The sequence below is a fragment of the Mytilus galloprovincialis genome, chromosome 10 (genome assembly GCF_965363235.1).
Source record: "Mytilus galloprovincialis chromosome 10, xbMytGall1.hap1.1, whole genome shotgun sequence".
NCBI classification, from domain to species: domain Eukaryota; kingdom Metazoa; phylum Mollusca; class Bivalvia; order Mytilida; family Mytilidae; genus Mytilus; species Mytilus galloprovincialis.
In genome coordinates, this window is record NC_134847.1 from 80,423,656 (window position 1) to 80,441,963 (window position 18,308).

The following is an 18,308-nucleotide window of genomic DNA, read 5'->3' on the forward strand; positions in this document are numbered from 1 at the left end:
AACTGATACATTTATATGAGAGACAAATCTTTTTTTTATTCGATCAATGAGTACCATAATACATATAAAATTAATTGTAGAACCTGAGCAGTATGTATGTTTTCTTTTTTCAAATTCAAACAAGTATTTAAAATACATTACACGTTAATAAAGGGACATTAGCTGTCAAATTCGTGTTCACCGATTTCACTAAAATTCTCATATTTAATTTATAACATACTAAAATGTATGTATACTAAAATTTTGACAAAGTCTAAAATAAACATTTGCGATGCATGCCCAATATGATATGTATCAGCACTTCGTGTATACATTTGTATCTTAATCTTGACATCTTCTAATTAGCTGTCGAGGTGACCTCCAACGAATGGTCATATATCGAGATATAAACATAAATAAAGATATATTAAATAATTAAATAGCAAACACGTGCATTTCGATTTTTCTATGTTTGTTTGATTTCATATCATACCGTATGTTAGTTATTAATTTTACCTGAATAAGAAAGTTTTTTTTATCAAATCAGTCAATTTGTTTCACTTTCAATGTTGACACTCTTTTTAATAGTTGAACTCGACTAGTGCATACATAACTGCTTTCTAGTTATTAAAGGGTTTAAATTATAGGTCATATGAATACAGACTCAATGAGGTCAAAATAGTTACTTGAAAGTGAATAATTCATCATAATGTTTATTACATTATTTGACCAAAATATTAAACCAAACTGACTGCAAAAAAATGAATAATTATTTCACTTTTACATTTTAATTAATAATTGAATAAAATCAAAATCATTTTATATTTTTTTTTAATATCACTCGTAGCTAATGCCCCATTCAAACAACTCGTGTTGGTGTCTTCAAATGACTTTTTGGACAATAACTGCTCAAATTCTATTTCTTGCTAGAACATTGTGGTTTAATTCCTATCACCAATCACAATGTTCGAACATTTACTGTCATATTACTAAAACTTACATTACAAGTATCTCCCTCGAATAGTAAGTTGTATCAGTAAGCATTCCCCATATAATTATTATGTGCTATATTGCGTGTAATACCTTTCTAAAAACAATCCTTTTTTTTTGTCATATTTTTTAAACATTTGAATAAAAATAATAAGACACATATTGTCTTCACGGAACAAATCGTGTTTATGCGTGTGCTAAACTCTTAATAACGAAATAACTTGTTCCTTCCATCACATTGTAAAATTTTAAGAAAGTATTCGGAAGTTATCTTTCTTTAAAAGTATCGAATGCTTTTGTATTTGTCAGAACTCTTGTCGAGAAACTATTGGAGACATGTTCACATTGTGGAGCCTTCAATAGATTTATATCATCCTTTCCGTCGAAGGAACGTTTTTAGAAAGGTCCACACGCGTGAAAATATAGTAAGATTATTGTTTTATACAGAAGGGAATGTGTGTTGGGTACCTGATGTCGATAGAACTAACGGACTTATGTGTTGTTTTTGTTTCCACACTTATACTTGTATTCCCTACACTAACGCATCGTTTATCCTGGTCGATTGTTTTGTCTGTTATCCTTTCTGATACTCTACTAAAGCATCTGTTCCCGACAATTGCACTTGATGACTGTTGGTTTTCTTTCCTCTCTCGCATTGCTTTGGCCATTTTGTTAAAACTTGAGTTTCCAAAGTGGGCTGTCTTTTTCCGCTCAGTTACGTTTTTCTGATGTGAATTAGTTGATTGTCTATTTATTATATTAGAGTTGCCAATTTGTATATTTGAGTCACTTTCTTCTAATTCAGTCCAAGCAGTTTTTCTTACTCGACTTCCAACATCAGCTTTCCCCATTGTTACCTGTGACTCTTTTTCTTGAACTGTTTTCTCTGCTAATCTATCCATTGTAGTGTTTGCACTTCCTTTAAGTCTCCCACCAAATATGCTTTTGAATGTTTTACTCAGTGTCTTATCATTTAGTTGTTTTGAAAGTTTTTCAATACTAAAATGTGTGTAAAAACAAAAAACAAAATGTTCCACATTATAAAACGAATATCCCTCTTTCCATTGATATCATCTAAGAAATGCATTTTACTTTTGTCAATTTTAATAACAGACTCAGAATATATGTCTTAATCTATCTTAATGGCTAGATATTTGTGTGGCTGGGCATGAATGCATTTGAAATGTCACATTAGGAATAATAAACTATAATGCAGATTTAAACATGAAATAAAAATACTGTGTTTTAGTCAATCTACCATCATATATATCAATAAATATTTTAAACAATTCACTGATTATTTCCCTTAGACTGATTAGGCATAAATCTTTATATTGGTCTAAAGATACTTTAAGGTCAAAGTATTTTAAATTAGTGTTTAGACATTTCATCATTTAAGAAACAAAATATATAGCTTCAAATATTTGCATTTTACAAAATTTTAACTTGTCAATTCTTTAGCGCTAAAAATTAACTATATACGTTAGCCGCAATTATAACTGGCAGAGTATTGATAAGAAACTTACCTAGATAAGAAATGATCTAAATCACTTATTGAAATGTTAAAGCCAAATTCCTGTAGAACACGTCTGAAGTCTACTCTGGAAATATATCCATCACTCAAATGGTCAAACAACTCAAATGCTGTTAATATTGCGTTGTATGATTCTTCAAACTGAAAACATATCACAACAGACATAAACATTTTTCAACATTTCACAAACCTAGAATGCACATTGGTCGGCATCATTTTTATTTTATGACATATTGTTATTTGAGCAGTGAAATACTTGATACTCTTCATTGTGAATCGCTCCAATTTGAAATCCCGTAATTAAAATAATCAAAAGGTCACGAAATGTCAATTTTAAAATATCTTTTACAGTATAAAACAAACGTTACAAAAATACTGAACTTCAAGAATTCAAAACGGAAAATCCCTTATCAAATGGCAAAATCAACGAATCAAAGCATATTTTCGAGAACACCTCCCAAGGTCTATAACATCAATTAACTTAAATAGGCATATTTCATACTGAACATTTACTCTTTAGTTCACCTACCCTATAATGTAAACAGTCTATAATGTTATCTAATTTTGGTTGCCCTTTCCTTAGTTTTGATTTTGCTGGTTTAACTTTAGTTTGACATTCCGTAGATTCTGTTTTGCTTTCCTTCTCCACCGTTGTTTCAGACTTCTCTGTCGTTTTAATCACTCCATTCCCTATCTTTTCTGTTGTCTTTTCAACTTGCAATGCAGTGTCAGTTTCCACATCATGTTGCACTTTGTCTATGATATCGAGGGATTTATACAGGAAATGATCGGATTTTGGCCTCTGTGGTTGCTGGACTGGCACTTGCGTATGTGATCTGTGGAATGTTTTGGGTCTTGGATTCAAATCACAACCAAGCTTTCTGAGAAATGGAATTGTTCTTATACCACCTGAACCTTCGGTGTCATATCTGTACATAGAAAATATTTCTTTTTCAGTAAGTAGTACAAAGCATTTTATTTATGTTTAGGTGACCATGTTTTAAGCAACAAGGTTGTTCAAAATCCATATTGCAAAATTGTTCAAATATTGAAAAATTGGTTTATTTAAATCATTCAGGTAAGTATACTTTTTCCAATAAATGTAGTTTTGTATATACATTAATCTGTTCAGAAGTGGATTTTTTTAATTTAAAATCTTATGAAACTAAAAGGGAGTATATTCTTTTTTACCATTAAAGAAGCAATTTAGATTCAAATTTATTGTGTAAGTCTTAACATATTAATTTTCGTCTTTACAGAGGAATAACCTCTAATTGTACTCTATGTAGTAAATATATATATATATAGTGCTGTTATCTCACCTATCCCACAAAACTTGGAAGTCTGAATCGTGCAGATAAATGCCGATGTGTGCGTATGCTTCTCGTAGTTGTGGAGGAACTATCATACCATCAGGTTCAAAACATATTGCTGGGAACACTTTTCTAGCATCTTCACTGAAAATTAAACGAAAAAAAGGTAGAAAATGTTTTTTTTGTTAATTCGCCCTTAGATTTTTTTTGGTGATTTTGGTCTTTATTTTTGTAAACAGTAATTTTAAACAGTTAATACCAATAATATTTAATGATAAGCTGACACTTAATAAATAAATATAACCGTTTTATGTCATGTAGTCGATCCATTCATGTAGTTAGCTTTAAATCCAGTATCACAAAGAAGAAGAACCCTTTGTAAACTTACATAGTTTTTAATTTACTTTTGAAGATCGTATCAGAGAATGGTGCAGATGTATACGGATCGTGTCTTTTCAAATCAAGTTTAAGTCTATCTTCAGGGTGCCTCCGTTTTAATGCCTTCTCTAATGCCGATCTTTGTACTGGGCTTACCCATTGCTTTTGTACTGTCTGTAACGATAACATATTATATTAGACAAGTCAACTGTTTCATCAACGTAATAATTTATATCGTGTTGTTTCTTATTTATTATTTATAACTGTTGATGTAAATGTCGTTTGGCTTGATGAGTCTTTGTTTACTCCTTGGTTTTGATTGTTATTGTCTTATTATCTAGTTTAACACTAAGTATAAATGAATTATTACAAACTTTAAAAAGAAATAGTATTATAGGATAATAACTCCTATAGTTACGTTGTTCTTTTTAACATACCATTAAAAGTGTGATACAAACTGAAGATGGTAGAGCCCTAACAAACTTGGTATTTTGAGTCTCGAAATACCTTTTTGTAAATGTTTGAAAGCTAAATATTACCTCATTTTCTTTAAAACATGCTACAAAGTTGTCAAATGCTATGGTTTCCTTTCCTTCCAATCCAAGACTGTAAAAGAATATTAGGGTTTAGTATTCTTAGTATTGAGTTTAACAAGTCTTAAATATTATTTTATCACCAGTGCTACATATTTGTTAAATTTTGAGGGTTTTTTTTCTTGTTGTTGAATTTAACGCCAGTGCACATTATAAAACCAAGGTGTTGCATATGGTCTTTAAAGTCTGTTAAATTAACTAGAGCATGCATATCTCAGCTGGAAAATTAAACTAGAGGCTCTAAAGAGCCTGTGTCGCTCACCTTGGTATATGTGAATATTAAACAAAGGACGCAGATAGATTCATGAAAAATTGTGTTTTGGTGATGGTGAAGTGTTTGTACATCTTACTTTACTGAACATTCTTGCTGCTTACAATTATCTTTATCTATAATGAACTTGGCCAAGTAGTTTCAGTGGAAAATGTTAGTAAATAGTTATCAAAAGTACCAGGATTATAATTTTATACGCCAGACGCGCGTTTCGTCTACATAAGACTCATCAGTGACGCTCAGATCAAAATAGTTAAAAAGCCAAATAAATACAAAGTTGAAGAGCATTGAGGACCCAAAATTCAGAAACGTTGTGCCAAATACGGCTAAGCTAATCTACTCCTGGGGTAAGAAAATCCTTAGTTTTTCGAAAAATTCAAAGTTTTGTAAACAGAAAATTTATAAAAATTACCATATAATTGATATTCATGTCAACACCGAAGTGCTGACTACTGGGCTGGTGATACCCTCGGGGACGAAACGTCCACCAGCAGTGGCATCGACCCAGTGGTGTAAATAGTTATCAAAAGTACCAGGATTATAATTTTATACGCCAGACGCGCGTTTCGTCTACATAAGACTCATCAGTGACGCTCAGATCAAAATAGTTAAAAAGCCAAATAAATACAAAGTTGAAGAGCATTGAGGACCCAAAATTCAGAAACGTTGTGCCAAATACGGCTAAGCTAATCTACTCCTGGGGTAAGAAAATCCTTAGTTTTTCGAAAAATTCAAAGTTTTGTAAACAGAAAATTTATAAAAATTACCATATAATTGATATTCATGTCAACACCGAAGTGCTGACTACTGGGCTGGTGATACCCTCGGGGACGAAACGTCCACCAGCAGTGGCATCGACCCAGTGGTGTAAATAGTTATCAAAAGTACCAGGATTATAATTTTATACGCCAGACGCGCGTTTCGTCTACATAAGACTCATCAGTGACGCTCAGATCAAAATAGTTAAAAAGCCAAATAAATACAAAGTTGAAGAGCATTGAGGACCCAAAATTCAGAAACGTTGTGCCAAATACGGCTAAGCTAATCTACTCCTGGGGTAAGAAAATCCTTAGTTTTTCGAAAAATTCAAAGTTTTGTAAACAGAAAATTTATAAAAATTACCATATAATTGATATTCATGTCAACACCGAAGTGCTGACTACTGGGCTGGTGATACCCTCGGGGACGAAACGTCCACCAGCAGTGGCATCGACCCAGTGGTGTAAATAGTTATCAAAAGTACCAGGATTATAATTTTATACGCCAGACGCGCGTTTCGTCTACATAAGACTCATCAGTGACGCTCAGATCAAAATAGTTAAAAAGCCAAATAAATACAAAGTTGAAGAGCATTGAGGACCCAAAATTCAGAAACGTTGTGCCAAATACGGCTAAGCTAATCTACTCCTGGGGTAAGAAAATCCTTAGTTTTTCGAAAAATTCAAAGTTTTGTAAACAGAAAATTTATAAAAATTACCATATAATTGATATTCATGTCAACACCGAAGTGCTGACTACTGGGCTGGTAAAAAAATTTAAAGTAAAAATTTACAAATTTTATGAAAATTTAAAAAAATTGACTATAAAGGACAATAACTCCTTAGGGGTCAATTGACCATTTCAGTCACTTTGACTTATTTGTAAATCTTACTTTTCTGAACATTATTGCTGTTTACAGATTATCTCTATCTATAATAGTATTCAAGATAATAACAAAAAACTGCAAAATTTCCTTAAAATTACCAATTCAGGGGCAGCAACCTAACAACCAGTTGTCCAATTCATCTGAACATTTTAGAGCAGATAGATCTGGACTTGATAAACAATTTCTTCCACTGTCAGATTTGCTCTAAATGCTTTGGTTTTTAAGTTATAAGTCCAAAACTGCATTTTACCCCTATGTTCTATTTTTAGCCATGGCGGCCATCTTGGTTGGTTGGCTGGGTCACTGGACACAATTTTTAAACTAGATATCCAAATGATGATTGTGGCCAAGTTTGCTTTTATTTGGCCCAGTAGTTTCAGAGGAGAAGATTTTTGTAAAATATAACTAAGATTTACGAAAAAAATGGTTAAAAATTGACTATAAAGGACAATAACTCCTAAAGGGGTCAACTGACCATTTTGGACCTGTTGACTTATTTGTAAATCTTACTTTGCTAAACATTTTTTTATTTACAGTTTATCTCTTTCTATAATAATATTCAAGAAAATAACCAAAAATAGCAAAAATTTCCTTAAAATGACCAATTCAGGGGCAGCAACCTAACAAAGGGTTGTCCGATTCATCTGAAAATTTCAGGACAGTTAGATCTTGACCTAATAAACAACTTTCATTCGTGTCAGATTTGCTCTAATTGCTTTGGTTTTTGAGTTATAAGCCAAAAACTGCATTTTACCCCTATGTTCTATTTTTAGCCATGGCGGCCATCTTGGTTGGTTGTGCGGGTCACCGGACACAATTTTTAAGCTAGATACCCTAATTATGATTTTGGCCATATTTGGTTAAATTTGTCCTAGTAGTTTCAGAGAAGAAAATGTTTGTAAAAGATAACTAAGATTTACGAAAAATGGTTAAAAATTGACTTTAAAGGGCAATAACTCCTAAAGGGGTCAACTGACCATTTTGGACCTGCTGACTTATTTGTAAATCTTACTTTGTTTAACATTTTTTCTATTTACAGTTTATCTCTATCTATAATAATATTCAGGATAATAACCAAAAACAGCAAAAATTTTCTTAAAATTACCAATTCAGGGGCAGCAACCTAACAACGGGTTGTCCGATTCATCTGAAAATTTCAGGGCAGTTAGATCTTGACCTGATAAACAATTTTACCCCAGTCAGATTTGCTCTAAATGCTTTGGTTTTTGAGTTATAAGCCAAAAACTGCATTTTACCCCCATGTTCTATTTTTAGCCATGGCGGCCATCTTAGTTGGTTGGCGGGGTCACCGAACACAATTTTTAAACTAGATACCCCAATGATGATTGTAACCAAGTTTGGTTGAAATTAGCCCAGTAGTTTCAGACGAGAAGATTTTTGTAAAAGTTAACGACGGACGACGACGACGACGACGACGGACGACGGGCACCAAGTGATGAGAAAAGCTCACTTGGCCCTTCGGGCCAGGTGAGCTAAAAACGAGATATTGTAACTAGAACAAAAATACGATCACATAACATACACAAACCATTACTGTCAATTAGATATAGCATATCTAGAATATGTGAACAAATATCATTGTTAAACGAGAACACACAATCACACAATACTTAAACTAAGACATTCAAACAGCGAATTCGTAAGGCAAAGACTATGGAAAAAACTGAAACAACTGTTGGTTTGATGCAATTGACAATGCTTTCATAAACAAGACACTATGGTGTATGTCTACTTTATTCTGAACTTCATTCTTAAGATTATGATCTTTGAATGGTAGAGGGTAGTAATTTACCAACGCTTAATTAAAAATCATTATAAGATATCGTTTAACGTTTAGCTCAAGTTATTGTGACTATATCGTACTCAGTGCATTTTGAAGAACCCTTATTAAATGAGCAAATAGGTGCGTAATTAGCCTCTTAAAAATTATTTTGAAAAACCACTTCATGTCCTCATAATAAATAATACCTATATCCAACCATGTTTGCCATACTATGTGGATGTTAAACATGACATAACTACTCAGGAGGCTATTCTTGCCTTATTTACAATTCAATTCAAATCTTTATTGCCATAAAAACTACATATATATAGATAGTATGTGACACAACATAACAAAATGAAAATTAGTCGTTTTATAAAACGATGTCTCTTTTTCTAAACTTCTCCAGCGGTTAGCGACTACGACACAATGATAAACATACTTCTATAAAGCCTATTATATATGTAAAACTCAAGTCTTATCAACATGAATTTGTTGACTTAACACAAGTTTAAATAGACAGTTATTGAAATGTCATATCACCAGGACTTCAATTTTAATACAAACCAATACACATTGAAATGAAGTTTAAATTACCGGCATTGTATCCTTAAAAGCAACTACTCATTGATATGGAATTTAATATCATGATAGTATTGAATTGATAATTATAAAGTTGAGGACACTTTATTAACTGCGCCAGTGTATGTTTTATTTTTGAGGTCATTTGTTGCAAAACAGTTGCGAAATAATATATTGAATTACAGTCGTTCATAGCATAATTGCAGTATATGCACATGTATAATTATCCACTGAGTATGTCGAATATTATCAATCCTATTATTAAATGTAGTGGGTATCAATGATCGTGGTCGGTATACATATAAACTTGTTATGGCTGTCAAAGGAATTAGACGCAATTATATATCTAGTTTCTGCATACACACATTCGTAAAAAGGAAACTCACAAAAATACTGAACTCCTAGGAAAATTCAAAACGGAAAGTCCCCAATCAAATGGCAAAATCAAAAGCTCATGCACGTCAAACGAATGGATAACAACTGTCATATGCCCTGTGGTATAGGACTCGGGCCCAGTTATTTGTCGTTCCCCACAGGGTGTATGTTTAATTGGCTGACAATGGACGTTTAAAGTAACACGTTAACTAAAATGTATATGTTGATGCAGTGGACAAACTAGCAAGTAAACCGGAGGGTTGTCAGATGAACAATACAGATAAGGTTAAGTCCTGTAAACAGCTACCGCTAGACGTTGTCAGATGAACAATACAGATAAGGTAAAGTCCTGTAAACAGCTACCGCTAGACGTTGTCAGATGAACAATACAGATAAGGTTAAGTCCGGTAAACAGCTACCGCTAGACGTTGTCAGATGAACAATACAGATAAGGTTAAGTCCTGTAAACAGCTACCGCTAGACGTTGTCAGATGAACAATACATATAAGGTTAAGTCCTGTAAACAGCTACCGCTAGACGTGTAGCTATTAAACAACAAGAAATAAATCTATGACTCCAAAAACAAATATCATTCGGCATCAGGTGAATCCGTAGTACTAGTTCAAAGCTAAATCCTCATGGAAGGTGATGATCAAAAAGCTTCATTTTATAAAAATCGAAATCATGGGATGCCTAGGTCGTAACGATGATAAATTATGTCGGCTATGACATTGAAAAAAGAAATCCTTAAAAGTGTCCATTGAATGTAATACACAGACATATTTGTTATTCATGAAGATGTGATTTACATTACTTACGATTTAAGAAACTTTGAGTATTGTTCTCTCGTGATAAATCCACACAAGGAATACAGTATCCGAAGCAATGCTTCTCTGCAACAAAAGAATGTCATTCAAAATCGGGTACAAATGAAAATAAAAAAATTAAATAGGTATAAAAATAATAAAGCTTACATAAATATTTATTTGTTTGGTCTATTCATTTTCTTATCCATGTATCGATATAAGTTGCAGATGTCAACATGACCCTAAGACAATTATAAAATGCATGTGTGGTTAAAACTTTCGATCCGCAAATTAAACGTGTATTAATATTAAGAATATTTTTTTTTATTCACAAAATATAGCTGGACTTGGGAGCGTCTGTAAAACAAAATAAGTTGATAGAATGTCAGAATATTATTTTATTAGAATATGTAAGTGACAGTTCTGGTACCATTTACTCAAACTATAATTGAACTCTGTGCTCAGGTACTGTTCCCGACTTAGGAAGGACTGTCTGATTCTTTCTTACAGTATAATTGAGAATGGGAATGGGCAATATAAGAATTCACAAATTGAGTTTTTTACCCACCATTTTCTTATATAATTGGGTGATAAAGTTTTTTAATTGCATTATCAATTCCAATTCACCCCTCATGTTAATATCAAATTGGGTTTTTCACCACCAAGCTCCTGAATGTATTGGGTTTTTTCATCAACACAATATTGAATATTTTGGCAATATCAACCCCAGATTTTTTTCCATCTTAAATATGTTTCTTTCTTTGTTTAGCTGTTTTATTTGGTTTAGGGTTAGGGTTAGGGTTATTTGCTAGCTGTTTTATTTGGTTTATTCACTGAGGAGCAATTGTAGGTTTAATTTGTGTCCCGTTCCAAACCTTCTGCCAGTTTTGTATTTTCTCACAAAAACGGATATGTGTATTCACAGGCACTCGTCTTACACCTTTATATAATAAATTCTGAGACCAGTGCCTGTGTGTGTATTCATTAATTAACCGTAAAATGAAAAAAAAAAAATACTACATAAACTCTAATTATACTTGAATGATTTTGGTTTATTCAATTTATATAAATCTGGGTTTAGTTGTCTTTTATTAGAACTTTTGGTTTCTCATGCTTTATCATGTCATGATTGATTTGGCCTTTCACTTTTTCCAACTGATTTCGTTTTTGACGAAACCCCGTGTTTATTAGCAATGTTCTCGTTAGAAGGTACGCACACACGCCCGTGCTTTCGATGGACGCTTCCTAAAACACTGGCTGAGTCTTGTTATCATAACTTTCCCCCAGCTTTTCAAAAGAAGCAGAAAACATGCTTCTGTTTAATATTTTTACCGGACATTCACTTTCGTTTTAATTCAATGTATGTTATACAATACAATACAATACAATACAATATTTTTATTTTCCAAATTAAAGGGCCCATTAAGAGCATAACATTAATTACAACATGACATAAACATTACAGAGTGATTAAAGAAACATAAAATAATAATTGAAATTCAAATGCATGAAGAAAGGATCAGTGGTCAAGGGGAGATAATTTTGATATATTTTAGAGTATTTAACTAATTTTCTGATTTTCTTAGTTGCAGGCCTTTATCCAGGTATGCACATAAAATAGATAAAAATCTGCTATCTTCATTAATCATGATCCATGAAAAAAGATCATTTATATTTAAACTATCTAAACTGGGGTATTTTTTTATATAATCAGTGATATCTCTTCTGAGGTTATTGTAAATTGGGCATTCCAGAAGAAAGTGCATTTCATTTTCAATACAATTTGTATTACAATATAAACATATCCTCTCATGTCGAGGTAATATTTCATATTTACCACATACATTGGTAATTCGTTCATGTCTGCCAGTTTCTATTCTTAAACAGTGATTGCTAAGTCTGTATTTTGTTAACAAATGTTTTTGTGGGTGCTTTAAATCTAAATAATTTTCATAGTCAAATGACCTTTTGAATGTTATGATAAATCTCGAGCAATGCAAAAATAAATATGACTAAATGACACACGCTAATTGGATAAACGCAGAGAAGACCGAAATGTTTTCAAAAACACGTGTACATATTGAGCAACGGAAAACTCCAACAGGGACCCATTTCAGCTCCTTGATGCAGGGATCTATTTTGAGAACGAAAGGAAATTTCCAATTATAAATATTATAAACATAGATTTACGCGACGACTGTAAACATATAAGGGTAAATAACGCAAACAGTAGCCAATTAAAGGGTTGAGAACTCATGGTTTGGGCATATAATTGGGTTTTCCTTTGAAATAATTGGGTTATTGAACCCTGCAATGGGCAATTGCATTGGGTTTTTATTATTTTTATTGCGTGATCACGCAAATACGCAGCTTATCTGGAGCTGTTGAACGTGTCGTAGAAACAACAACCCGACCAAAGAGCAGAGCAGTATCTTCAATAAAATTAACGGTACCAATTTTGTTGCACCAGATGCGCAATAGACACTCAACTGAAAAACAAGACCATCGCAAAAGACTTACATTTGTAAAAAGTTTACATCTTCAGTTTATTAGGTTTGAAATAATTACCTTGACACATTTCCTTGGCCGGTAGGATCATTGGCTCTAAAAAGATGGCGTAGTCCGTAATATCCTGTCGTTAGTCTTTCTCGTACTATATCAGTCAGCTTTATAATAGAAAACAAAAAATAACGTAAAACATAATATTAAAACTTGAGTAACAGTGTTGTCAATACACAAAACCAAAATGAAATCTTTTTGAACCTTTGTTCTTAGTTTATCTATACTTTAATAAATACGCATTATCATGACTTTGTGGAGTATGTAAAGGAATGATGACTTAAGCTGGGGTGTATACACAAAAAAAGATAACTTAAGCCTGGTAAATACATATAAACCTCTGACATCCACCGTAAACTTGCGTAACAAACAGAAAATAGGTTGCTTTTAAATGCATTTACCGTGCACTGTTTTCAAACCATTACAAAGCCATCCATCTTATGATTGTTACACATTGCTTACAAACGTCCCTTTAAGTTTATGCGGTAGTTTCAGGTCAAATGTTATTTACCTGGATTAGGGAGTTAAAACAGTAAAGATTAAAGTCATAATTACAACGAAAGAGCTATTGTTGTGTATTAACCGAAGCAAATAAATTAAATAGCTAATCATCTCATTGTCATAAATACCATAATAGCATTAATAACCCTATTATCCCATCAATGGAATTTCTATAAGCCTTTGTATTGAACAATATCGAGATCGATCAATCCATCTATCGATGAATCCATCTATCGATATCGATATCGAGAGAGAGAGAGAGAGAGAGAGAGAGAGAGAGAGAGAGAGAGAGATTTTCTTACCTCTAGGACTTTGTCTCTAGCCGGAGAAAACTGTAAGTCATCGCATTTGACAGCTGTTGCTTTGGGTCCAACTAAATACTCTGCAACATATAGAAATAATCAGTTGGATGTTCAAACTAAGTTAATCTTTACTGAGGATCTCCGAATTTTTAACCAAAAACCTTAAGAGCAAACAAACTCGTAAGTTATACCCCATGGAAGTGGAATGGCAGCATTCGACATTAAAAATTATTAACCAGTCAACTTGATCTAAAAATGTCGAGAAAAATAAATAAAACATCAGCTGTTGGGTTTGTTCGGATGTTTAGCAAAGTATGTGCGAAATATAATTATGTAACTCTTCATTAGAGAATCTTGAATCGTTTAATGATCGTTTTTAAGTCTTTTTTTCTAAGTTTCAATTTGGATTCTAAATTAAATTGGTGAAACTATAAAACTAATAAAGTCTTATATATATCTACAAAATAAACACAGAATTTAATAAACGCTTGTCTATTCCATGAATACACGAATGTGAATAACTGTAAAACATGTTCGGTTTTGGTATCATCACGTTAGGCTATACATGTAAGTAATGCGATTTAGATATTCAACCAGATTAAATGTAATGTAAAAACTTAATACATTTCTAAATATTCGAAATTAAAATGAAATGTATTACGACTATTCTGTATTGCTTTAAATTCATTCATCGAATTGAACATTTAAATGGAATATAAATCTCATTATCTGTTTTATAAGAAATGCCTTCACCAACACATACACAGACATGAAAATCAAACATCAAACACACCAGCACACGAATCCGTGTATAAGCTATATGTGAAAGCAACACCAACCATACTGTAACGCAGAATATCGTTATCTTTCCATTATTGAACGAGAAAACTCATATACTATGTTTTACTATTGTAAATCTTGTTCTTTTCTGTAAAAGTGTTATTGTTATTTATCACAAGGCTTTAAAAGTGGGTTTCAATGGTAGGAAATACTAGTAGTACATCGTATTGCTAATTTGTTGTTTCATTTCGTTAATGAATTATTAACAGGGAATTGTACGAATTCCAGCTGAATATGCAAAAGCGACAATATGTTCAAGCCAAACAAAAAATATATGGTAAAACCAGTCGCACATTATTCTTTTTATCATACAGTGCTAAAGTTGAAAGTGGCAATATACTGATTTCCGTTTCCTGTGATTTTGAATATTTATTTTAACCTAACCACAGCAATAATATACCACGTTCCACCAAACTTACTAAGACGGAAAAGTCTATACCGCCAGAGCTTTAAAGGTAAAGCACGGTACTCCCATAACTTTACTGTGAAAACAAAGCAGTTGTAAGTTATTGACAAGACAAGTTAAGAAGGGGTTGCCCATTATATTTAGACGGTGTCTGGTTAAGCTTGCCTCTACAACTCAGTTAGATTAATCAGACCACTCAGAAAACCTCTTTGTTCTTTGACTAAGTCCACTATTTTTTCAATGGGAGGTAATTTAAGGCGGTCTTTCTTCCTTCCTTTGACTGTGTATTCAACAACTCCAATGTCAAATTCTGAATTTTTCCTATGAACATATTTGTGTTCCTCTGCTTCCTCTATTTTTGGAAGAAAGCCAGTTGGCAAAGTGGACTTCCGGTATGAATACGGTGGCTCAAAATCACACACTTGATAAGTTGGAGGAAAAAATTAACAGGATATTTAAAAAAATGTTCAAAAGCAAAACAAAGCTGTAAGATTTATATGACAAAAATAAATACACACTCGTCAGATAATAAATGCATGATAAAAGCGCGATAAATACACATTTAGCTAGGATCATTCTATTTATCGTATCAATCATTGCAGTTTTAAACATGAGACATTAACCAAACAAAAGCTTTAGTTCTTCTCATATAGATAATATAAGTATTATACAATACAACATGTGGAGTGTTTGCTTACAGGAAAACGAAATCCTTAGTAAGGGAATTAACTTGTCAAACATGTGGTATTTACTACGCAAAAAATGGAGGTAACCAAATAATAGAAACACTGAAATAAAAGTATTTATTGAATGTATGTGAAGTTTAATCAATAGCTCATCAATATATTGGCCAAGATAAAACTAAATAATCCTAGATAACGTGACGTCTCCGTTTACTGCTCAACAGAGATCGGTATATTGTATCTAAGGGGTTTATACGGAAATGTCTTGATATATAATGCTTAGTAAGCAAGTCAGTTGTGAATTTTGGGCCAAAAAATGAAGAAAAACTATAACTAATATAAACATGAAACAATAGGCAACCAAACTTAGTACGACCATGTTCATAATTACAATTCTTTTCTGTAATGTTAATTTTATTGGAGACAATTCTCGAAAAGACCTACTGTAACATTTGAAATCAAATTTGAAAGATATGAAAATTGCATAAGAAATCTTTAAAGCCGCGTATTAAATAAGTAATGAGTATGTGATATACTAATTTGCAAATACCGATCTGGAACTTTAATTACACATTAGCAGCTTGCATCAATGGTAATTTATATTTATTACACTCAACAATAACTGTGTACTAAATACGCGCACTGATCTGTGAAAAAATGGGTCTCATCAGATATATCCCCAAAACAAGATAGGATAACCGATTATTACAATTCTTTACAAATAATGTAAGAAACCTTTTAACACGAAACTTAGCAATAAGTTCAACCATTAAATGTTTATTTTAAAGATTTTACCAGGTATTCTCTGTATAAGTTGGGATGGGTCGATGTTTAAATATTGCCGATTTTGTTAACCACACAACTCTCGCTCGTATTGTCAGATTAAAAAAATAAAAGTATTTCATAATAACTAATTTATGTGTAGATACATGAAAAAAACCAAATCCCTTCATAGTTCATCGCCTACTATCATACAACGTATAGTTCAATTACTTCTGTATATTAAAACTTCTTTGTCTGCACAAGAACCACGAATGGAGAAAGTGTTTGCATGCTCTTCTATTATAATAATGACATTTAAATAGAAACATTAAATTTTAAAGGCAATAAACGTAACAAAAACATTTATATAATCTTATATTATTGTTCTATAGTAATAATATTCACGTTATGGTAGCTTTATGGCTTACGACCAAATCATTTGAGTCTACCTGCACGATGATAATTGTCTATTCATACGATTAGATATAAGACGATATTAAGAAAAGCTGAATATTAAAGAAGTTATATGCTTTGTTGATATGTAAGCGAATATTTAACACAAATATTTATTGGTTTCTTTCATTGAAGTAAAGTATTGATAACATGACAATTTATGGTTTGTCTTGTATGAAAAATAAATAATTCGTTGATATAAGATTCATGCAGACGTATGTTGTATTAAGACGTTGATATAAGTTTCATGCAGACGTATGTTGTATTAGGACTTTGATATAAGTTTCATGCAGACGTATGTTGTATTAGGACTTTGATATAAGTTTCATGCAGACGTATGTTGTATAAGAACTAAAGTCCAATTTTAGGACACACTTTTGGGGTAAATCTTATACTGACTAGAACAACTACGCCATAATAAATATTTTCTCAATATGAACAATTTGTATGGTAACGTAATTCTTACCTGGTGGCCATTGTAGTATTCTCTCTGGACAACTCTTTCTACCATTGGGAATACCATCATCATCTCTCTCGACAGCAGTGGTCGACCTCCTTACGTTGGCACCAAGATCTTGTTTTGTTCTGTTGAACGATACATCAGTTTTCTGTCTGTGTAAACCAAGACTGGATGTTCCACGTATTGATAAATCTGTCATGTCCCCTAAATTAGCCATAGGATGGGTAATGAGGGGCATATTCTTTCCCCTCCCCGACCCTACGGATCTTGAGGAACGGGGCACTGCCATACTGCTCGCCATAGCTGTCCTTATCCAAAATGTCCTTCAATAATTGGTCAATTAAAACACATTATCCTTATTTATTTTTCACAATAGTACATTAAGTCACTAATTTAATACCTTAAGTTATTAAATCAAACATATACGACCGGTATAATATTACACCTGACGGACTTGACCCATGTCATATCAAACATCCGCCATCTTAGTGTACATAATTGTCATGGGTAACAAAGTAGTTCGGTGGATTTAAATCACATGACTTCTTCTTTCGTCTTTTCATACAATTTCTCATACTGTATTATGTCGTTTTAAAACGTAAAGTCAATATTCAATGAACAAGGAAAATGAAATCAAAACATTTGACATATTATTTATTTTATATCATATTAACATTTGTATATGGATAATAGAAATGTTAAACCCAAATTTGATTCTTTTTTTCAAAAGGTACATTTCACTCATCAATGAAATGAAAATTGTACAATAAATTTAAATCTATTGTATATATCATGATACCAGGTTATATAAAATACATGTTTTATATGAATTAATATATATATAACAACAAGCTAGAACTAGAATAAAACTATGTGATCATAATAAAAAAAAACTAGCCTGTATGTCGGGGTCGAGTCGAAGTTAAAAAGAATATGACAATAAGGTTCCTTAAAACACAGAATCAAACATACATTAATTTGCATGATGCCGTTGCACAACCCACTTACATTTTAAACTAGAATGATTCCGTGTGCTTTGACACAAGTTACATTAGTTTTAGACATTAAAACAAACTCGTTGTTTTTCATTTGT

General features: G+C 32.2%; 1 protein-coding gene across 7 annotated transcripts in view; it reads right to left on the minus strand.

Moving 5' to 3' along the window:
* Positions 1 to 17,719, minus strand: part of LOC143048532 (EF-hand calcium-binding domain-containing protein 6-like) — a 31,627-nt gene extending 13,908 nt beyond the window's left edge. For 6 of the 7 annotated variants that reach the window (XM_076222243.1, XM_076222240.1, XM_076222241.1 and 3 more), the window contains exons 1-10: positions 17,222 to 17,719; positions 13,612 to 13,691; positions 12,818 to 12,915; positions 10,262 to 10,336; positions 4,734 to 4,800; positions 4,205 to 4,368; positions 3,826 to 3,960; positions 3,033 to 3,432; positions 2,496 to 2,644; positions 1,438 to 1,968 (exon numbers count right to left, since the gene is read on the minus strand). In XM_076222243.1, coding sequence (XP_076078358.1) covers positions 1,438 to 1,968; positions 2,496 to 2,644; positions 3,033 to 3,432; positions 3,826 to 3,960; positions 4,205 to 4,368; positions 4,734 to 4,800; positions 10,262 to 10,336; positions 12,818 to 12,915; positions 13,612 to 13,691; positions 17,222 to 17,516 — 1,994 coding nt within the window. In that variant the 5' untranslated portion in view covers positions 17,517 to 17,719. The remainder of the gene's footprint in view (positions 1 to 1,437; positions 1,969 to 2,495; positions 2,645 to 3,032; positions 3,433 to 3,825; positions 3,961 to 4,204; positions 4,369 to 4,733; positions 4,801 to 10,261; positions 10,337 to 12,817; positions 12,916 to 13,611; positions 13,692 to 17,221) is intronic. The other variant, XM_076222246.1, reaches the window with a different exon arrangement.
* Positions 17,720 to 18,308: the final 589 nt, after the last annotated feature.